Source organism: Moschus berezovskii, chromosome 4, assembly GCF_049115385.1.
Source record: "Moschus berezovskii isolate FMDL1 chromosome 4, NW_MosBer_1.0, whole genome shotgun sequence".
NCBI lineage: Eukaryota > Metazoa > Chordata > Mammalia > Artiodactyla > Moschidae > Moschus > Moschus berezovskii.
This window is the reverse complement of record NC_142463.1, coordinates 10,069,216-10,092,845: the sequence shown is the minus strand read 5'-3', so window position 1 is coordinate 10,092,845 and position 23,630 is coordinate 10,069,216. Positions and strand designations below refer to the sequence as shown.

At 39.8% G+C, this 23,630-nt stretch overlaps 1 protein-coding gene across 2 annotated transcripts in view; it reads right to left on the bottom strand.

Annotated features, from left to right (window-relative positions):
* The window catches only part of LOC129541052 (zinc finger MYM-type protein 1-like), a 31,299-nt gene extending 10,178 nt beyond the window's left edge, over window positions 1–21,121 (bottom strand). Inside the window, exons 1-8 of one of the 2 annotated variants that reach the window (XM_055402694.2) lie at window positions 20,847–21,121; window positions 8,860–9,030; window positions 7,685–7,757; window positions 7,232–7,481; window positions 2,307–2,481; window positions 1,646–1,799; window positions 448–573; window positions 243–280 (exon numbers count right to left, since the gene is read on the bottom strand). In XM_055402694.2, the coding sequence (XP_055258669.2) occupies window positions 243–280; window positions 448–573; window positions 1,646–1,799; window positions 2,307–2,481; window positions 7,232–7,481; window positions 7,685–7,757; window positions 8,860–9,030; window positions 20,847–20,876 (1,017 nt within the window). In that variant the 5' untranslated portion in view covers window positions 20,877–21,121. Of the gene's footprint in view, window positions 1–242; window positions 281–447; window positions 574–1,645; window positions 1,800–2,306; window positions 2,482–5,713; window positions 7,197–7,231; window positions 7,482–7,684; window positions 7,758–8,859; window positions 9,031–20,846 lie in introns of those variants that run through there. The other variant, XM_055402695.2, reaches the window with a different exon arrangement.
* Window positions 21,122–23,630: the final 2,509 nt, after the last annotated feature.

Here is a 23,630-nt window from a genome sequence, read left to right as displayed (position 1 = left end):
TGCCACAACTATTGAGCCAGTGCTCTAGGACCTGGGAACCACAACTACTGAACCGCATGTGCCTAGAGCCCGTGCTCAACAAGAGAAGTCACCACAATGAGACGCCCATGCACTGCAACTAGAGTAGCCTCCACTCACAGCAACTAGAGAAAAGCCCATGCAACAACAAAGACCCAGCATAGCCAAAAATAAATAATTAAAAAAAAAAGGCAGTAGCAAAAACAATTAAAAATAAAACTTACATCCTCAATGACATTTGCTGTTACTGAAGAAACTGTACCTGTTAAAGCATAAATTCAAAATCTTACACCATAATCTATAAAATAGTATCATTAACTATAATTATTTCATATTAGACAACTGAAAGGAAACTTAGAATAAGACAGATTTTATAATCAAGTATGGCAAAACAGTGTATATGTCAAATATCTTCACATCAATTTTTACCTTGTAATACATCAGAATTCACAATGGGCAGGGCATCATGAGTATCTGCCAAGGACACTATACTGCTTATAACTGGAGTTGCATCTTTCTTTGGAGAAGGGAGATTCGTTGAAGCATCACGTACCACTGAAACATTTATTGATAAAAATGAAAAGACTTACAAACCAGGCAGAATCAACCAATCAGAAAGCACTGTTTAATAACAAGTACCTCAATGAATAACATAAATATCTAATAGCTTGAAGTATTGCTGAGTATTGGAGTACTTTTTATTAGGGCTTACAGATAGCCAGGTTCTTTAGGATAACATTAATACCAACATTAAACTGATAATTTACATTTTTCATATCTTTTACATTTGCACAGTTTCTTAGTCCTTTCATATTATTTGCTTGAAATCTTTACTGTGAAATTACCCATGAAGAACACAAAAGAGATTCCTATAGGATCTCCTAATGGGTATCGTTTCTAACCATTCCAGGATTCATCAACTTCAATATGAAGGAGCTAGGTTGGTGTCTTAAGTATTGCAGAGATTTCTATAATAAGTCCATCGGCATGATGTATAAGCCCCAGGGGAATTGTTCATTCTACTGTCTATGAAATTAACACTGCTGCTGCTGCTGCTGCTAAGTCACTTCAGTTGTGTCCGACTCTGTGTGACCCCGTAGATGGCAGCCCATCAGGCTCCCCCGTCCCTGGGATTCTCCAGGCAAGAACACTGGAGTGGGTTGCCATTTCCTTCTCCAGAAATTAACACTACTGGTCCTATATGAGGCTCTTTGGTGGAATACATAGTTGGCTCTGGATTATCTATCCCTTTCTATTAGCGAACATCACAGTATTTTCAACTAGCTCTGCTTCATGTGAAAAATGTAACTCAGAGCCTTGTTTTTATAAAGCAGGGCTAAGTAGAAGGTTCTGTATTCTAATACAACAATCTTTACAAGTAAATATTAAATCTTGTAATGAAGTGGCCTTCCTTTCATGCAAAAACATTGGAAAATCTTTCTTTGAAACAAGTTTTAGATGGTTTTTTTCCCCCTGCTTCCTCCCCACCCTCCCAGGCCTCAACTCCAGCCACTGCCTGTTTTCAGTCAGCTTAATTTGGCAACGAATCAAAGTTATAAATTCAGGGAAAGCAGTAACATTGTTCCAACAGTTACTAAATCTCTGATAACTGCGAAGCAAATAATACCTGTAGAAGATTCCATCTTAGCTTTACTGTAAGCAGAGAAACAATTAATAGAGCAGAAAAGCTCTGTCTTCCCCAAGTCATTGGTAATCTCAATCATTTCATCTGTGGGCTTCAATGATTTGCAAAGAACAGATGGAAGTGATCTGGTTGGTTTCTGTTAAGAGAGTAAAATAACGTTCAGATTCCTGCTCTATGACATATACCCACTACCATTGCTTAATTGAAATATTATAATAACAACAAAGTCACATTTTTGCGGTTTCTTAAAAACCAGAAAAAAGGCCCTTATAGGTTGTAATGACTAAAATGAAAGGAAACTGATTAATCTATTAGATAATATAATATATATTTATATATAAATAATATAATATTGTAATACTCTTTGAACTATTAAAGTAATGAGACTGTCCTTCCATTTGAAGTATATGAAACATACAAGAGCTAGTGGAACAGTGAGCTCCACAATTCTCACAACAGTTCATGATGAGGTTGTTAGCGGAGTGAAATTTTTAAAAACAGGCATTACTGCAAAGACTATGTTTCACGCTCTGGTATTTTACTTCGTACTGAATCTAGGATTAAAAAAAAAGATGCAGTAAAAACTCTGATATCTAAGCAGAATAATCAGCATCCCTAAAGGTTAAGAAATATTGTAACTTACAGCAGTAGTCTTCTGACACATGCTGCACTTGGCTGAAACGCTATTAGTACATATGGTAACAACTGGCTTTCTTTTTCCTTCATATGATGAAAGACAAGACTGACTGCAAAAAGTTTTGCTAGTGGTAGTATCTTCCAGCTGAATACTGATCACATCCTTTAGATTTAAAATGTCTCTAAAAAATAAACAACAAGGATACCATTAAATTTTACAATTATTTTTTCTCTTCATAACCTAAACCACGCCCTTAAATAACATTCTCCCCTTGTCTCATATACCTGAAGAACTGTGAAATAGTAGAAACATAAGCCTTGAAATAAGAAAATCTGAATTTGGTCTGATCCCTGGTTGGGGAACTAATAAGATCCCACATGCCACAGGGCAAGGCCAAAAAAAAAAAAAAGTCAAAATAGAATAAAAAAAGGAGTAATTTATTTATAATTACAAATAAATTAAAAAATGAATAAATAAATTACAAAAAAACAAAAGCAAATGTGATTTTTAAAATACTGCATAATGAAGTGACAACATGTGGAAGTCTGCATACCTCAGGGAATCAGTCCAAATGATGATAGTATGCAGCAAAAATCATTCACGGGTAAAAGAACCATTTTAAGTACAAACGGACCACTACATTTTCAGGTGACAGTACAAAAAATTCACTGATGTGGTTTCAGATTCCACATTACAACTAACATTTAAGAAACTACCATTCAAGTAGTATCAAGAAACATTTACAACTAACTCAAAAGCTAAACAAGCCTCCTTTTTCCAAATATTTATTTGTAAGGTCAGATTTTCTTTAGACTTCAACCAAAACAACATTTTGTAACAAACTGAACGCAGAAGCAGATATGAAAACCCAGCCAGACAGTAAAGCAATTTGCCATACTAATAAAACAATGCTCACTAAATTTAAAATGCTGTTTCATAAAAAAATACTTATGTCAACATGCACTATTTATTGAGTTAATAAGTAAATAGTTAAAAATTCTTCAGTTTAAATTTCTAACACAATATATGTATAGCTAGATGTAATCCACATAAAGATCTTTGGATCTTCAAAAATTGTTGTGTAAAGGGATCCAGAAACCAGAAAATCTGAGAACTGCTGCTGCTGCTGCTGCTGCTAAGTCACTTCAGTCGTGTCCGACTCTGCGTGACCCCATAGAGGGCAGCCCATCAGGCTCCCCCGTCCCTGGGATTCTCCAGGCAAGAACACTGGAGTGGGTTGCCATTTCCTTCTCCAATGTGTGAAAGTGAAAAGGGAAAGTGAAGTCGCTCAATCATGTCTGACTCGTAGCGACCCCATGGACTGCAGCCTACCAGGCTCCTCCGTCCATGGGATTTTCTAGGCAAGAGTACTGGAGTGGCTTGCCATTGCCTTCTCCGTGAGAACTGCTACTACAGGAAAAACCAAAAGATAACAGTTTTCCAAATGAAATACTCCTGAAATCAACACTACTTTAATACCCCAATATTAACAAATTTTCAGTGTACAAATCTTCCTTGACTTATGATGGGGTTATGTCCACATAAACCCATTTTAAACTGAAAATATCATAAGTTGAAAATGTACATCTAACCTATAGAACATCATAGCTTAGCCTAGTATACTTTAAATGTGTTTAGAACACTTAACAACCTATAGATGGGTAAAATCATCCTACAAAGTCTTATTATAAAGTGATGAATATATCATGTAACTTAATGAATATGGTACCAAACGTGAAAGAACGGTTGTAGGGGCACAGAATGATCTTAAGTTTATGAGTTGTTTATCCTTGTGACCATATGACTGACTGGGAGCTGGGGCTCACTGCTGCTGCCTCCCATTGTAAGAATATCATACTGCATATTATTGTACTAGCCCAGAGAAAGATCAAAATTCAAAATCTGAAGTAAGTTTCTAATGAATGTGAATCGCTTTAGCACCACTGTTAAGTCAAAAAATCATCATGGAGAACAATTGGAAGTCGGGGACTATCTGTACTTTCTGCCTCCTTAAACAGCACCAAAATAACAGGTCAGTTTTCATTATCATAACACCAGTCATTTTACTGGTTTAAGCTGTAGCTCTAAATGTGGTATCTGAGTTGTGACAAAATTTTTTCCAGGATTCACTGTGTTCCTAACAGTGTTTAGGAACTAGGCATATAAAGATAAATATAATCTGGTCCCTAATGTCCAGAGGTTCATAGTCTACCTGGAGCAATATCAATTCTTTAAGAACATTATTTTATGAAAACTGTTTTGGGAGTTATGGACACTATGAAAACACAGACCATGGAACAATTATCTGGGTGGTAGGTGGGGGAAATGAGAGGAAGGAACGGTATGGGAACAGATAAAGGGTACAGATATCTGAAGCAGATCTTTCAGATAGTAAGAAAGTAGCCAGAGGGGAAGGAAGGCAGAAGAAACTGCACTGGCAGAAACATGGAAGTCTAAAATGCTTACTGGCTTTTACTGCTACTAGCATACTAGATTGCTGGCTTCTAACATACTAAGGCCTTATTTAAAAAAAAACAAAAAACAAACGGGAATTTCCTGGCAGTCCAGTGGTTAGGACTCTGTGATTTCACTGCCAAGGGTGACAGTTCAATCCCTGATCAAGAAACTAAGATCAAGATCCTGCAAGACATGTGGTTCAGTTCAGTTCAGTCGCTCAGTTGTGTCCAACTCTTTGCGACCCCATGAACTGCAGCACGCCAGGCCTCCCTGCCCATCACCAACTCCCAGAGTTTACCCAAACTCATGTCCATTGAGTCGGTGATGCCATCCAACCATCTCATCCTGTCATCCCCTTCTCCTCCTGCCCTCAATCTTTCCCAGCATCAGGGTCTTTTCAAATGAGTCAGCTCTTCGCATCAGGTGGCCAAAGTACTGGAGTTTCAGCTTCAACATCAGTCCTTCCAGTGAACACCCAGGACTGATCTCCTTTAGGTATGGCCAAATAAATAAAGGGTCTTATCTTTCTAACATGATTTAAAATGTCATTTTCAAAGCTATCTTTCAATTGGCTCATGAAACAGAATAAAAACTACATTGACTCTAACACAACATTGTAAATCAACTGATTTTCAAAAAAAAAACCTACTTTGACACAAAACAGATTTTAAATCACTGCTATTAAAAAAAAACCTCATTGGTAACTGGTAATCAGCTAAAAATTCTGAGAACTACATATCAATACAAGATGCTAATGAACACAGATGAACGCAGAATAAAAAATTCTGAAAAAAGTACACGTTATTGGAACAATGGATGGCCTCTCCTAGACTAAGCATCACTACCTTTCCACCAAACCTATTAAATATTTTGTATCAAAACATTTTTATTCCAAAGAAAGTTAAAACGTGTTTTTTTGTTCATATTGGATTTCTTTGCCTTAAAGAACAACTTACACACTAAATCTTTCCTGCTTCACCCTTTTCAATCTGCCTGGGAGCTCTGCTGAAGATGTGTAACGGATAAACTCCAAGCACAGGAACATGCTGCCTTAACTTCTCAGGGCCTCAGTTTAATCAAAACCGAAAGAAAATGTTTGAACAGGCTGATCTCTAAGGTCCCTTCCAGTTTTATGATTCTGCAGAGAAAGAAAGCATGCTGAAGAGAATGCCACACAGCCCACAGCAAAAAAAGAAAAAGAACAAAGTACAGTGTTAAAAGGTTTACAAAGCACAAGAGAAAAGGTGAGTAGAATTCTGGGGAGGAAGATGAAGCAAGGGCTAACTCCTGAAGCAGCAGCCAAATGAGGAGCTAAAGCAACCAATGTAAAGAGTTTGTGAGTTTGTTCAGAGAATACCACCGATAGTCAACATTTCCTGGGTTATTACATGCCAGTATTGTTCTGAGCACTTAAATATATTATTGAATGACCATAATTCTTATGTACATTTAACAAGACAGATGGGAATACTAAGATGTTCTCAATGTTGTTTGAACTTTGGCATGTGTATGAATCATTTGGGGATAAACGCAGTTCTGATTAATAGGCCTGGGGAAACCTGAGATTCTACGTTTCTAACAGGCTCCCAGATGACGTTGATAAAGCCACTCAGGGATCACATGTAGTATCAAAATGTGAACTAAGGAAGCAAGATTCAGATCGTGCAATTTGATTCCAAAACAAGGTACTATTTGAAAGGCATTTAATCATATTTAGTGGCAAAACTGGTGGCTCATGTATTCTCTTGTTCTGAAACAAAGAACATTTAAAATGTTTAACACTAGCATTTAATGAGAAATAACAAACCAGAATTATAATACCATATGACTCTCAAAGCACTGAACCTTTATATATACCAGTGTAGAGTTCAAAATTCTGGATGTTATGAAATCACTATTACTTCTTTTCTCCTTGCCTAAATTGTCTCACATAAGTAAAAAAGTTGGCAAGAGACTCCAATAATAGTTCACAGAAACCTTAAGACTACATACATACATCTATGTTTACTGAAGGCCATTCAATTTTTCAAAGGAAAATTATGAAACAACTTCACTTGCCACTACAAGAGAAGCATTATAAAACTTTACTCCTTGGAAGGTCAAAGAGTAACTTATTATGATTAATTTTTTAGTAAGTTACTTCCTATATAGTTAAATGATAAAACAGAATGGGCACACAATAACCCCAATTGTAGAGAATTTCCAGTGTAAACAAGAGGAAAATAAATTTTGGAAGTCACATTATTTAAAGGTAAAGAGAAACACAACTCCTATCGTTTTAATTTCTGCAATTCTCTTAATAAACACACACACAAAAACTACTTCTGAACAATCCATTACAGGAACTAAAAGCAGAAGCAGCTTTTTTACCCTAAACCAAGGTAATTACTTCAGAAAAAAAGAAAATTACAATCAACGTTCTGATCAAGACCTATGTAGGGAAGTAAAAGAGGGCATAATTTAGAATTGTATACTTTGAGCAGTTTGAACAAGTTCTCTTCGGAAGAGCTGGTGAACTGACAGATGAAATGTATTCAGTGATGCACGGTGTGGAGCAGAAAAGCTCAGTAGAACCTTTCCTCTGATAAGCAGTTTGTCCCTTTTGAAAAACTTTTTTACAACCACAACAGGAAACCTGAACAGCTGTGGTTGAAACTGAAGGAAGCATCCTATTCATGCCAGATGATGCCAGAGAAAGCTGAATGCCTGCAGTCATCTGAGGAGCTATAAATTCAAAACAGGAAGGAAAAAATTAGTATTTATATAAAATTAAGTATGCATTCTTTCACTGTCTTTTAGAGGTTACTTCTCCTGGACTTAAAACCCAAAACAATCAATGTACTATTCAAGGGCATTCTAAAAAAGTAGAATAAACTGGCTATCATATTCGTCAGAATAAATATGATTAACTTAAGTAATTCTATTACCACTGTCTGAAAACGCAGAGTCTATTTTCAGGTCATTCTCCTGAGTTTTGGGCTGTTGGGCTTGACAGTACTCCTAAAAAAAAAAAGTTGAAAATAATGAAAACCATCAACCAATCAATAGAAAATGATACATTATGCTCAAGTCTGTTCAGTGAATTGTATTATTGCATTGAACCACGGTATATAAGTAAATACTCCCCTTCTGTTGACTTCTGGCTGGTAACACTAATTATTGCAGTATTTTCTACTGTACCTAGATACGACTTTATAAGTTTTTAACATAGTCCCTCAGCAGCTACTACAAAAAGAGGGTAGACATACTCAATAATGTCCCCTTATTTCCCCTTCTTGTTCTGATCACTAACAGCTAATTGTCTTCATAAAGACATTAAACACAAAAATTCTTAGACTGGGCTGAATGAGTCTTACAAAGCAGGATTTTTTCAGAGCATCAGGCAATCAACCTTAACTTGCTCTATGTCTTTGAATGTTCAAGAACTGAAGAAGTAACAGGTATTTCTTAAATGGACAATATTAATATTGCCCATTGCCACCCAATGGGAGTCATACCCTTTACTTGGTACTAATTTACTTTATGTTATTTCTAAACAGAATACTAGAAGTAAATTTAAAATGAAATTGCTTTTCATTGTAAATTTCAATAGGTTCATATACAAACAATCTAAGGAAATTTAGCCCTGCTTACAGCTTGACCTAATTTATCCTTTATAGGTTCTTTAGCATTTGATAAGTCTAAAAAAGTTTAAGGATAAAAATGAATCTAATTTGGATAAACAAAGACAAATTCTAAGTACTTAAAATGTACAAAATAATTCTATTACTTAATAGAGATAGTAGCACAAAAGCATATAACTAGTTATTCGTATTGTTTCAAGTTAAGAAAAATGAAAACAAATATGTGCTAACCTTAGATAGACCCATAATACCCTAAGCAATCTTTTCAAAATTAAACCCAATACCCACATCCAAACAGTCCATCTTTCTCTCACATTCTTGCACATGAATATTATGGCACTTAACCACACATTATACATTATCGGTCAACTGCTTTGGGGAAGGAATTAAGATTTTCAACCAATAAACTAGCATCTGTATAACTAAAATTTACAGTTAAATGCTATTATGGAAAATAGAAAATAAGGTAAAATATTTACCTGAGTATTATCGGGTTCTACCTTAATTTCATCTAGCCTCTTCACTTGTGTTGCCACTGACTTGTCACATTCAACATTTGTTGGTGATTCTTTCATCTTAGTATCTGATGCAAAGAAATCCTCTAGTTCCAAACTAATGGGTTTTTCCCTTGGGAAACAGTTTCCGGATTCCTAAAATAAATTATGAACTGATGAAGAGTCTGATTTTTAAAAGTTCCTTCAAATAAAGTAATTTTCTGGAGGCACAAAAGGTTCTTTCACAGTACCTTTCCTTCATCCATTACTCCACAATATAGCTTTGCTTTTTACACTTCTCCAGTAAATAAACCTCTGTCTTCTTCTGGCATAAAGACTAGTCTTCTCTACTTCTATTCCTTCAGGTGCCCCCTTCCCCTGATTATTGGTTCCTCTCATGCTCAGTCGCTTCAGTCATGTCTGACTCTTTGTGACCCCGTGGACTGTAGCCTGCTAGGCTCCTCTGTCCATAGGATTTCCCAGGCAAGAATACTGGAGTGGATTGCCATTTCCTCCTCCAGGGGATCTTCCCGACCTAGGGATCAAACCTGTGTCTCCAGGTTCCTTTCACAGAAGCATTTAAATACATTAAAAAAAAAAAAAAATCCAGGTTCTAAAGCTACCACCTTCCCTCTGACCAATTCTTCTCTTGTCTTTGAAATTCTCTCCTTCCTTGACTCTCATAACTCCAAGACCTATTTCTCCTCCAACCACTTTGCCAGTCTTTTTCTCATTTACTTCACCTGCTTTTAAATATCCGTGTTCCTCTAAGCACAATTCCTCAGGACTCTTCTCACTTGCTCATGGGCACAATCTGGGATTCAAGTATCATCTATATGCTCTTTCCCTCTTTATGCCTGAGATCTAGCCCAGGTAACCAACTACCTATTAAATATCTCCACTTGAATGTTCCAGGCATTCCTCAGATTCAAGAGACTTAAAACTATATTCTGGGCTTCCCTGGTGTATCAGTGGTTAAGAAATCTGCCTTGCAATGCAAAGGACACCAGTTTGATCCCTGGTGCAGGAAGATTCTACATGCTGAGGAGCAACTAAGTCTGTGCACCACAGCTACTAAGCCCATGAGTTGCAACCACCGAAGCCTGCATGCTGCAACAGGAGCAGCCATTGAAATGAAGTGAGAAGCCCTTGCACGTACAACAAAGAGTAGTGCCCTTTCTTTGCTACTGGAGAAAGCCTGCATGAAGCAATGAAGACCCACTGCAGCCAAAAAAAAAAAAAAAAACAACTTAATTCTCATATTATCCCCATAAGCCTGCTTCAAACATGTTGTCTTTCTTGGGAAATGGTTTTATTGTATATACCCAATTCTCCAGGCCAGAAATCTAGGGACAGCCATAAATTCCTCTTCTCCCAAAGTCTTCAAATCTAATCACCAAATTGGATCAAATAATTATGTCTTGAATCTATTTTCTCATTATACTTAATGCCGCCTGCCTCCCATCAATTCCTTTTTGGTAAACAGTGTTAAGAAGAAACAACAAGCCCAAGATGGACTTATTTGTGCTAAGTCCCATCAAGATTTAATACCTAACTGAACTGCAGTTTCAGACTCTCCAAACAGTGAAATTTTAAGCCAGTCAGTTAATTTCTTGGTCAGCACTAATGAGGTAATCTGCCCAAAACATTGTCTGAACTAGCCTACTCTTTTAGCTTCCTTACCCTACCCTCTTTATGCCTATAAAACCTTCCATCTTGTATAGCTCCTTGAATATCCTGCTATTCACTAGATGGCATATTGTCAGATTTCTGAATGAAACTGATTAGATCTTCAAATTTATTGGGTTGAATTTTTTTTCAACAGTAGCTAATATCCAAAATCAAAATATAAAAGATTGCTGTGCATTTAGCTTAAAAAAGAACTCCCATTTTATAACTTTTGAGGAACTACAGGAGCATTTTGATTGTGCAAAGCAGATAGAGTCGAGTCCCTGGAGAAAGAGAACCACATGTGGCTTTCTTGAGGTAAGAGAACCATTTTGTGATCTAAGCCTGGCTTCAGTGCCTGCCCTTCAGCAGGTCTTGGTAATTAATGATCTTGCTGGTGCTGGTGGGAGCTGCCCAGTCATGTCTGACCCTCTACAACTCCATGGACTGTAGCCCGCCAGGCTCCTCTGTCTATGGAATTCTCTAGGGAAGAACACTGGAGTGGGTACCCATTCCCTTCTTCAGGGTAGTTTCCCGACCCTGGGATCGAACCCAGGCCCCCAGATTCTTTACCATTTGAGCCACCAGGGAAGTCCAAAATTAATGAGTTGAACTAGACAATTTAACACTAGTGTGTGTGTGTTAAGTCACTTCAGTAGTGTCCTACTCTGTGACCCTATGGACTGTATCCCGCCAGGCTTCTCTGTCCATGGGATTTCCCAGGAAAGGATACTGGAGTGGGTTGTCATACCCTTCTCCAGGGAATCTTCCCAACCCAAGGATCAAACCCACATCTCTTATGTCTCCTGCATTGGCAGGTGGGTTCTTTACCACAAGTGCCACGTGAGGGAATGCTGAAACAAGGGAGGAGCAGTCAAGAAACAGCATTGCCGCAGTGGGCGGGCAGGGTCCTGGTTCCTCAAGGGAATAATACCTTTGAGGTCCACAGGAACTAAGGCTCCCTCCCAGTTGGAGGGTGGGAAGATGACGTTGAGACTTCAAGCAACTAAACCTTGGGCTCAGCTGAACTTTGTTCCAATTCTATGCTGAATTTTTCTCTGTTCAAGCCCCTTTGTGAATATACATGTACCCATAGTTTAAAGAAGAAAAAGGAAATGGCAACTTACTCCAGTATTCTTGCCTGGAAAATCCCATGGACGGAGGAGACTGGTAGGCTACAGTCCATGGGGTCGCAAAGACTTGGTCATGACTGAGCGACTTCACTTTCTTTCACTTTAGTTTAAAACTTTCCCAGTTTTGCTGTTGGGGAGACAATGCTTTGGGTAAGCTCCCCAGTGTTCTCCTTACTTGCTGCGTGAATATGTGCTCAGTCTCGTCTGATTCTTTGCTACCCCATGGACTGTACCCCTCCAGGCTTTTCTGTCCACGGGATTTCCCAGGTAAGAATACTGGAGTGGGTTGCCATTTCCTTCTCCAGGGGATCTTCCCAACCCAGGAATCAAACTTCCATCTCCTGCACTACCAGGTGGATTCTTTACCACTAAGCCACCAGGGAAGTAAGTAATAACAAATATTTCCTTCTCCCAACAGTCTATTGGATTGACAACCACTGAGAGATAAACCCAGTTTTCAGGTAACGTCCCAAGGCCTCTATTTTCAAAGACAGACTTGTTCCTTGCATTCTCCTTTCTTCCTTGCATGCTAAGTAGCTTCAGTCGTGTCCAACTCTTTGCCACTTAACAGACTGTAGCCTGCCAGGCTCCCCTGTCCATGGGATTCTCCAGGCAAGAATACTGGAGTAGGTAGCCATGCCCTCTGCCAGGGTATCTTCCTGACCCAGGCATCGAACCTGTGTGTCTCTCTCTCTTTTTGAACCTGCATCTCCTACGCCTCCTGGATTGGCAGGCGGTTCTTGGCCTATTTTCCATGTTTCTTGCAGCTGCCACCTTCGGTTCTAAATCCTCTGGAACTCTTTCCCTTCCTAATCTTCACTGCAGAGGACAAGTCCCCTGGATTCCTCTTCTTTTACCACCTCCATGAGGAAAGGAAACTCTTTCTGCTTTACAAATAATGACTACGGAGGGCAGGAGATAAGTAAGAGATATGGTTAAGTTAAAGTTCTTACTGGAATAATTTCAGGTCTATGGTTTTATACTGAGTTAGTATGTTGAAAATCCCCAAGTTCTGTCACTATCTTTTCTTTTTGAGGTTGGAATTCAACTACCAACCTCACCCTGATCTTTAACTCAGCTTTTACTGTAATCTCCTATCTGTAGGCAGAAAATTAAATAAGGCCTCATGGTGAAGTGCAATAAAAACTCATCCAGCCTCTGCTCAGTCCATTTGAGCATTATATACAATCGGTAAAGTAAAACTCACTAGAAATTAACCATTAGATTGTAGATCCCCCTTCACTTGAAAGTAAATGTGCTATACTAACTTTAAAGATCAATTAAACATAGAATATCGAGGAATTCCTTCAAACATGTCAAGTCATCACACAGGCAAAGAATAGAAAGTACCTTGAAAATGTAACTAATCTAAAATACATTTGAGACAGAAGAAAATGGTACATAACACTTCTTTAGCTACTAAAAAACCAAAAAGTGCAAAAGACATATATGAACAACAAATTCATTACTTCCTTTCTCAATAAGATGAACAAAGGAGTAACAAGTCCTAGAGACCTCTTTTTAACATAATCCCATCCATCTTTCCAAACCACAGCTAAACCACATATACATTCCGTTCCGTTCTGTCGCTCAGTCGTGTCCGACTCTTTGCGACCCCGTGGACTGTAGCCTACCAGACTTCTCTGTCCATGGGATTCTCCAGGCAAGAATACTGGAGTGGGTTACCGTTCAACATATACATTGGAGACTATTAATAGTCACAGAATAAATGTGGAACATCTTCCTGCTAGTTAATTAAACAAATTTTAATTTAAACCAAAAAGGGATAGATTATGAAGCAGAAAATTCATATTATTTTTAAAAGAATACATGAGTGTCAGAAAGAGAGTAAAAAGGACTTCCCTGGCGGTGCAACAGATGAGAATCCGCCTGCCAATGCAGGGGACACGGCTTCATTCCCTGGTCCGGGAAGACTCCCCGTGACAAGGAGCAATGGGGCCCATTAGCTGTGACGACTGTGCCTGTGTGCTGCAGAAAGAGAAGCCACCGCGAAGAGAAGGCTGTGCTCCACAACAAAAGAGCAGACCCTGCCGACCACAACCAGGGAGACTCTGGGTGAGGCCACCAAGGCCCACTGCCGCCAAAGGTTAGAGACAAATAAATAAATAAAATCACATAAAAAAAAATCCCATTTGATACGATGTCAACCCCTTCACAAAACTCTAAGGAATAAATTTAACCAAGGAAGCGAAAGACCTATACACTGAAAACTACATAACATTGATAAAGAAAATGGAACGTGATTCAAAGGAATGGAAAGCTATCTCATTATCTTAGATTTGAAGAATACTGTTAAAATGGCCATACCACCTAAAGCAAACTATAAATTTAATGTAATCCCTATCAAAATACCCATGACACTTTTCACAGAACTTGAACAAATAATATCAAAATTTATACAGAAACATAAACACAAAGAACAATGTTGCAAGCATAATACTTCCAGACTTTGGACTACATTACAAAGCTACAGTGATCAAAACAGCATGGTACTGGCACAAAAACATACACATAGCTCAGTGGAACAGGTCAACTAATCTATGACAAAGGAGGTGAGAAAACACAGTGGAGAAGACAGTCTTCAGCAAGTGGTGTTTGGAAAGCTGGCTGGCTATATGTTAATAAGTGAAATCAGAACACTCCCTCACTCCATGTATAAAAGTAAACTCAAAATGGTTTAAAGACCAATTATACAATGCCATAAAACTTTTACAAGGGAACACAAGCAAAACACCTTGGACATAAATCATAGCAATATTTTCTTAGATCAGTCTCCCAAAGCCAAAAAAAAGCAAAGATAAACAAAGGGGACCTAATCAAACTAAAGAACTTTTAAACAGCAAAGGGAATAATCAATAAAACGAAAAGACAACATACAGAATGAGAGAAAATATTTGCAAATGATGGTTTAATTTCCAAAATATACAAACAGCTCATACAATTCAATATGAAAAAACACCAAATAACATAATTAAAAAATGGGCAGAAGACTTAGCCATTTCTCTGAAGAAGTCACACAGATGGTCAATAGGCATGAAAAGATGCTTAACATTATTAGAGAAATGCAAATCAAAACTACAAAGAGGTATCAGCTCATTGCAGTCAGAATGGTTATCATCAAGACGTGTAGAAATAATAAATGCAGGACAGGCTGTAGAGAAGAGGGAACCTTCCTATACTCTGGTGGGAATGGAAATTGGTACAACCACTATGGAAGACAGTATGGAAGTTTCTTAAAAAACTAGAAACAGAGCTTCCACATAATCCAACAATTCCACTTCCAGGCATATATTAGCAAAAGATGAACACTCTAAATCCGAAAAATACATGCTTCACAGCAGCACTAACAGCCAAAATACAGAAACAACTCAAATGCCCATGAACAGACAACTGATTTAAGATGTGGTACATACAGTGGAATATTATTCTGCCATAAAAAGAATGAAACACTGCCATCTGTAGCAACAGCAGTGGATATTATACTAAGTGAAGTAAGTTAGACAAAAACACTTATAAGTGGAGCCTAAAAAATAAAACAAATAGTCTATACACAAAACAGAAACAAACTCACAGACACAGAAAATAAGCTTAACAGGTTACTAAAAGGGAAAGAGGTGAAGGAGGGATAAATTAGGAGGATGAGATTAAAAGATACAAACCTCTCTATATAAAACAGGCTTCCCAGGTGGCTAGGATAGTAAAGAATCTGCTTGCAATGCAGGAGACCTGGGTTTGATCTGTGGGTTGGAAAGATCCCCTGGAGAAGGAAATGGCAACCCATTCCAGTATTCTTGCCTGGAGAATCCCATAAACAGAGGAGTCTGGCAGGTTACAGTCCATGGGGTCACAAAGAGTTGGACACAACTGACTAACACCTTCTTTCATAAATAAAACAAGGATTTACTTTATATATATAGCACAGTCCAACAACACAAGAGAAGACTCTACACATGGACATCACCAGATGGTCAACACTGAAATCAGATCGATTATATTCTTTGCAGCCAAAGATGGAGAAGCTCTATACAGTCAGCAAAAACAAGACCGGGATCTGACTGTGGCTTAGATCATGAACTCCTTATTGCCAAATTCAAACTTAAATTGAAGAAAGTAGGGAAAACCACTAGACCATTCAGATACGACCTAAATCAAATCCCTTATGATTATACAGTGGAAGGGAGAAATAGATTTAAGGGACTAGATCTGATAGAGTGCCTGATGAACTATGGACGGAGGTTCGTGACATTGTATAGGAGACAGGGACCAAGACATCCCCATGGAAAAGAAATGCAAAAAAGTGAAATCGCTGTCTGAGGAGGCCTTACAAATAGCTGTGAAAAGAAGAGAAGCGAAAAGCAAAGGAGAAAAGGAAAGATATAAGCATCTGAATGCAGAGTTCCAAAGAACAGCAAGGAGAGATAAGAAAGCCTTCCTCAGTGATCAATGCAAAGAAATAGAGGAAAACAATAGAATGGGCAAGACTGGAGATCTCTTCAAGAAAATTAGAGCTACCAAGGAAACTTTTCATGCAAAGATGGGCTTGATAAAGGACAGAAATGGTATGGACCTAACAGAAGCAGAAGATATTAAGAAGAGGTGGCAAGAATACACAGAAGAACTGTACAAAAAAGATCTTCACGACCCAGATAATCACGATGGTGTGATCATTCACCTAGAGCCAGACATCTTGGAATGTGAAGTCAGGTGGGCCTTAGAAAGCATCACTACAAACAAAGCTAGTGGAGGTGATGGAATTCCAGTGGAGCTATTTCAAATCCTGAAAGATAATGCTGTGAAGGGACTGCACTCAATATGCCAGCAAATTTGAAAAACTCAGCAGTGACCACAGGACTGGAAAAGATCAGTCTTCATTCCAATCCCAAAGAAAGGCAATGCCAAAGAATGCTCAAACTACCGCACAACTGCACTCATCTCACACGCTAGTTCAGTTCAGTTCAGTCGCGTACAACTCTTTGTGACCCCCATGAATCACAGCACGCCAGGCCTCCCTGTCCATCACCAACTACCGGAGTTCATTCAAACTCAAGTCCATCGAGTCAGTGATGCCATCCAGCCATCTCATTCTCTGTCGTCCCCTTCTCCTCCCGCCCCCAATCCCTCCCAGCATCAGAGTCTTTTCCAGCGAGTCAACTCATTGCATGAGGTGGCCAAAGTATTGGAGTTTCAGCTTCAGCATTAGTCCTTCCAATGAACACCCAGGATTGATCTCCTTTAGAATGTTTCAGCTTTAGCATCAGTCCTTCCAATGAACACCCAGGATTGATCTCGTTTAGAATGGACTGGTTGGATCTCCTTGCAGTCCAAGGGACTCTCAAGACACGCTAGTAAAGTCATGCTCAAAATTCTCCAAGCCAGGCTTCAGCAATATGTGAACCGTGAACTTCCAGATGTTCAAGCTGGTTTTAGAAAAGGCAGAGGAACCAGAGATCAAATTGCCAACATCTGCTGGATCATGGAAAAAGCAAGAGAGTTCCAGAAAAACATCTATTTCTGCTTCACTGACTATGCCAAAGCCTTTGACTGTGTGGATCACAACAACCTGGGGAAAATTCTGAAAGAGATGGGAATACCAGACCACCTGATCTGCCTCTTGAGAAACTTGTATGCAGGTCAGGAAGCAACAGTTATAACTGGACATGGAACAGCGAACTGGTTCCAGATAGGAAAAGGAGTGCGTCAAGGTTGTATATTGTCACCCTGCTTATTTAACTTATATGCAGAGTACATCATGAGGAACGCTGGGCTGGAAGAAGCACAGGCTGGAATCAAGATTGCCAGGAGAAATATCAATAACCTCAGATATGCAGATGACACTACCCTTATGGCAGAAAGTGAAGAGGAACTCAAAGGCCTCTTGATGAAAGTGAAAGAGGAGAGTGAAAAAGTTGGCTTGAAGCTCAACATTCAGAACACTAAGATCATGACATCTGGTCCCATCATTTCATGGGAGATAGATGGGGAAATAGTGGAAACAGTGTCAGACTTTACTTTTTTGGGCTCCAAAATTACTGCGGATGCTGACTGCAGCCATGAAATTAAGAGACGCTTACTCCTTGGAAGGAAAATCACGACCAACCTAGATAGCATATTAAAAATCAGAGACATTACTTTGCCAACCAAAGTCCATCTAGTCAAGGCTATGGTTTTCCCCATGGTCATGTATGGATGTGAGAGTTGGACTGTGAAGAAAGCTGAGCACTGAAGAATTGATGCTTTTGAACTGTGGTGTTGGAGAAGATTCTTGAGAGTCCCTTGGACTGCAAGGAGATCCAACCAGTCCATTCTAAAGGAGATCAATCCTGGGTGTTCATTGGAAGGACTGATGCTAAAGCTGAAACTCCCAATACTTTGGCCACCTCATGGGAAGAGTTGACTCACTGGAAAAGACTCTGATGCTGGGAGGGATTGGGGGCGGGAGGAGAAGGGGACGAAAGAGGATGAGATGTCTGGATGGCATCACTGACTCGATGGACATGAATTTGAGTGAACTCCGGTAGTTGGTGATGGACAGGGAGGCCTGTCGTGCTGTGATTCATGGGGTCGCAAAGAGTCGGACACGACTGAGCGACTGAACTGAACTGAGGATTATAAACTGGTAAGTCTTTCAGAAAGCGCTGAGGACGGTTTCATCTGTTAGGAGATGAAGGCACCATCACATTCATTTTCAAGCAAAGGATCATATGTCAAAATGACACACTGACACTTTACATAAAGGTCATCAAAGATACAAAGTCTAGATAAGCACGTAGAAAGTGAGCAGGAAGTCACCATGACTCCTCACCGAGCTTGGAAAGAATGCTAATCTTTTAGGGAATTCCACTGCTAGAGGGGGGAAAAATAATTGGCATTATAATAACATTATTGGCCATTATATATATTGGTATTATAATAATAAATGCCAGAAGGCATTCCCATTTTTGGGGAGGTCTGGTTAATGTATAACACAGATGAACACTAGACACTAAAGGGGGAGAGAGGGGGCCCAAAGGGACTCAGAAGAATAATTCTATGCTTACATTTTTTTTCTTTCCTTAAGATATAAACTTCATCAAACCTGATGCTTCAAACTGAGTCACTTTAATCTTTTCATTCCTCCCCACTATACTTCTGCTCTTACTCTTCTCCTACTTGCAAAGTCATTTTTGCCTATTCAAATTCTACTCAGCTTCTAAACCAATTCAGCTCTGGATTTCATCAAATTGGAGAGAACTAAAAATAAGATATGCTTAGACAAGATAAATGGAGGCCTATCAGAATAGCTTCTAGCATGCTAAAACCCTGCCACTGGCAATAATTTTAAAATTAAGGCTACCCCTGAGGACACTTTCCAGGTTATCTCTTAGGAATTGTGACCTTTACTTCTAGGGTTTGCTCCCCCTCCCCCAACCATGGAATCTCAACTGAAAGTCCACATCTTTACCAAGTCCCCTCTACCTCTGGAGAAGGAAATGGCAACCCACTCCAGTATTCTTGCCTAGAAAATCCCATGGACTTAGAAGCCTGGTAGGCTAAAGTCCATGGGGTCTCAAAGAAGCTGGGCTTAAATTTCAACTGCTCCTAGCTTTGCAAAGCTACTGTAATCTATTTTTAGGTGTTTATCCTCCCAACTGCTGTTTTCTGCTAGGTTTTTTTGAGTCTTGTTTTGTAGATGTGCAGTTCAGGAGTTAGCTAAAAAGTGGAAAGTGGAAGTGTTAGTTGCTCAGTCCTGTCCAACTCTTTGCCACCCCATGGTCTGTCCATGGAATTCTCCAGGCAAGAGTACTGGAGTGGGTAGCTATTCCTTTCTCCAGGGGGATCTTCCCGACCCAGGGACTGAACCCAGGTCTCCTGCATTGCAGGCAGATTCTTTACCATCTGAGCTACCAGGGAAGCCCAAAGAGTGGAGGGGGGGAATATTTGTCTGCAAATTTGGGGGGGCTTATATCTCAGAGGTTCTTTCCTCCCAGATTGTACCACTTGAGTTTCAACTACTTAGGCAACCCAAAAATTCCTGTTTCCTTAACTCACTATGCTATAGGAAGATACTGTTGGAGATAAAACGCAAGAGTCCGAGAAGAAGGAAATAAGGTTAGAAAAGCAGATGTGAGTCATATCAGGAAAGTACTTGAATATAAAAACCTTGAACTTAAGCTTTTGGGATTCAGCAACCATTTCATTCATAGTTCGTTTCTTTAAGTAAAAATTTACTTAAAAAAAAAAACAACTAATAAAATCCTAGGATACACTCAACTGCGTTACACATTAAATGTTAGGTATTTTGGAGACCTCGAAAGCATTAGCATTTGTGCTAAATTACAGAGACCTATAGAAAATAATTTTTCCATCCAGGTGAATACAGTTGATGTACCACTAAGAAGGAAGATTACAGCTTTGGACCTATCCTTTTTGGGTTTTGAACTGTGTATGTCCATTCACAGAAAATCCAAGAAGTAAATTCACTATTTAGCAAAGGAATCTACTCCTCTAATACTCTTGATTTAAGATTAAGATTTTAGATGGGCAAAGTGCTGAGTCCTGATTCTATCAGGACTAACTGTAATATAATTCGTGTTATACATTTCGGGGGCGTCTTGTCATATATTTGTGGTGAGAAATACAAGCTATCGTCAGATGTTATTAGTGATTCAACCCTTAGAGAACCCTCCACTTACCTACTTTTGAGCTTTCGGTTCAGTTTAATTGAAAAGTATCAGGCTGCAACCTGAGAAAGTTCAAAACGTAACCATCCATGAAACCAAGTTACTTTCAATTTTGTACACTAAAGCAAAATACTGAAATAAAATGATGAAGACTGCACCTTCATCTAATTCCAATTTCAAATGGAATTAATCACGGAATCCTTATAATTTGAAAATCTCTCTTAGCAAACATCCCGTGTACGACTCTATCTGCAAAAGGAGGGCCAAGATTTTTTAAGTTTGAAAACATAATTGCCTTAACGAGGGAGAGCCACAGGTGTGATCTAAAGAAATGTTTCAGAAACGGAGGCCGCAGAGAGACACCCAAGGCTGAAAAGCAGTTACGGCGCAGGGGTAGTAGGCGGCGAGAAACGCGGAAAGTGGGGGCAAAGACGCCCCGACTCTGAGGAAAAGTTAAACGAGACGACAAACACTAGCCAGGGGGACTGACCCTCAATTCTCGACCCCCACATGGCTGCATCCACAGGCGAGGCTGGGTTCCTAGATCCCCGGCTCTCCCGGACACATCCTCCTCCCTCTGACTGGCGAAACTCTCCGCTCGCCTCTGGTAAAGCACAGGAATAAATCGACGCCACAACCGCTTAAGGAGGCTTCAGTTCAGTTCAGTCGCTCAGTCGTGTCCGACTCTGCGACCCCATGAAATCGCAGCTCAGGAACGCCCGCCACGCGAGGCTTCTAAAAGCAGTTTGGACGCGAAACAGTCGCGTAGGCCCCGCCCCTTTCCCGCCGTGCGCTACGGCCGAGCTTGCGCAGTGCGTCAGGCCAGGCTCAGCCTCTTGAAAAGGCGACCTTGGAACTGCAAAGCCGGTGGGAGTGGGGACAGCAGGCGGGGCGTTTTTGTTTCCTGAATTTGAGTGATGGCTCTATAGGCAATTTGTGTAAATCCCACCTTGGAACTGCAAAGCCGATGGGAGTGGGGACAGCAGGCGGGGCGTTTTTGTTTCCTGAATTTGAGTGATGGCTCTATAGGCAATTTGTGTAAATCTCCAGGGGTCGGGAAGATCCGCTGGAGAAGGGATAGGCTAACCACTCCAGTATTCTCGGGCTTCCCTGTGGCTCAGCTGGCAAAGAATCCGCCTGCAGTACGGGAGACCTGGGTTTGATCCCTGGGTTGGGACGATCCCCTGGAGAAGGGAAAGGCTACCAACTCCAGTATTCTGGCCTGGAGAGTTCCATCGTCGCAAAGAGTCGGACCCGAATTTCACTTTCTTCCTAGAAGCGGGGATAATTTTAGTGTTTGCATCGTAAACTTGTGAAGATTAGCAAGGCAATGGTACTTAGTAAAAATACCAGGTACGGAGTAAATTTCCTGTAAGAGGAATTATCCCCAGAGATAAGAGAAGGTGTTTAGGTTTCTTCCGTTTTGAGGAGCCAATACTATGTTAGCATTAAAATAATCTCAAAACGGTGTGGCAAAATCATGGCTATTTTAAGCGCTACTTAAAAAATGAAATTTCAACACTAAAATAGTATAGAATCAAACACTTGTGTTATTCCTCAATTCATAATAGGATTATAAATGATTTATGAAGTTCAATAGTGAATTTACAGCAATCTTGTCTTTGAACATACTTCCTGAGATGGTATCAAACAGCTAAATATAAGGCCCTTTGCAAATGTGACATCCAGGTCAAAAGGGACTCCTGCTGCTTTGGTCCATCAATATATACACTACAGTTAAACTCACTAGAATACTAGACTGGTAACTAAAGTTTCTGCAACAGTTATTCTTGCCTTCCTAATGTAGTTACATAGTAATCGGGTATACCATTTTATTACTTACTCTGTTCCCTTTGTTTCCCTTTACTGCCTTATTTGACTAATTCGAACATTTTTTAGTATTGGATTTTAATTTATCAATTGCATTTATGACATATTTCTTTTTATGTATCTCTTTAAAGATCACTTTGTATTTACAGTAAACATAAGTAGCTTTTCATAGCCTACTTAGAATCAATGTTTTACCACTTCAAGTGGAATGTGGAAATATTCAGTTCAGTTCAGTTCAGTTGCTCAGTCGTGTCCGACTCTCCGCGACCCCATGAATCACAGCACGCCAGGCCTCCCTGTCCATCACCAACTCCCGGACTACACTCAAACTCATGTCCACAGAGTCGGTGATGCCGTCCAGCCATCTCGTTCTCCGTTGTCCCCTTCTCCTCCCGCCCCCAACCTTTCCCAGCATCAGAGTCTTTTCCAGTGAGCCAACTCATCGCATGAGGTGGCCAAAGTATTGCAGTTTCAGCTTTAGCATCAGTCCCTCCAGTGAACACCCAGGATTGATCTCCTTTAGAATGGACTGGTTGGATCTCCTTGCAGTATAAGGGACTCTCAAGAGGCATCTCCAACACCACGGTTCAAAAGCATCGATTCTTCGGCGATCAGATTTCTTCACAGTCCAACTCTCACATCCATACATGACCACGGGAAAAACCATTGCCTTGACTAGACGGACCTTGGTTGGCAAAGTAATGTCTCTGCTTTTTAATATACTATCAAGGTTGGTCATAACTTTCCTTCCAAGGAGCAAGCGTCTTTTAATTTCATGGCTGCAATCAGCATCTGCAGTGATTTTGGAGCCCCCAAAAATAAAGTCTGACACTGTTTCCACTGTTTTTCCATCTATTTCCCATGAAGTGATGGGACCAGATGCCATGATCTTTGTTTTCTGAATGTTGAGCTTCAAGCCAACCTTTTCACTCTCCTCTTTCACTTTCATCAAGAGGCTTTTGAGTTCCTCTTCACTTTCTGCCATAAGGGTAGTGTCATCTGCATATCTGAGGTTATTGATATTGCTCCCAGCAATCTTGATTCCAGCTTGTGCTTCGTCCAGCCCAGCGTTCCTCATGAAGTACACTGCATATAAGTTAAATAAGCAAGGGGACAATATACAACCTTGACGTACACCTTTTCCTATTTGGAACCAGTCTGTTGTTCCATGTACAGTTCTGACTGTTGCTTCCTGACCTGCATACAGGTTTCTCAAGAGGCAGGTCAGGTGGTCTGGTATTCCCATCTCTTTCAGAATTTTCCACAGTTTATTGTGATCGACGCAGTCAAAGGCTATGGCATAGTCAATGAAGCAGAAATAGATGTTTTTCTGAAACTCTCTTGCTTTCTCCATGATCCAGCGGATGTTGGCAATTTGATCTCTGGTGCCTCTGCCTTTTCTAAAACCAGCTTGAACATCTGGGAGTTCACGGTTTACATACTG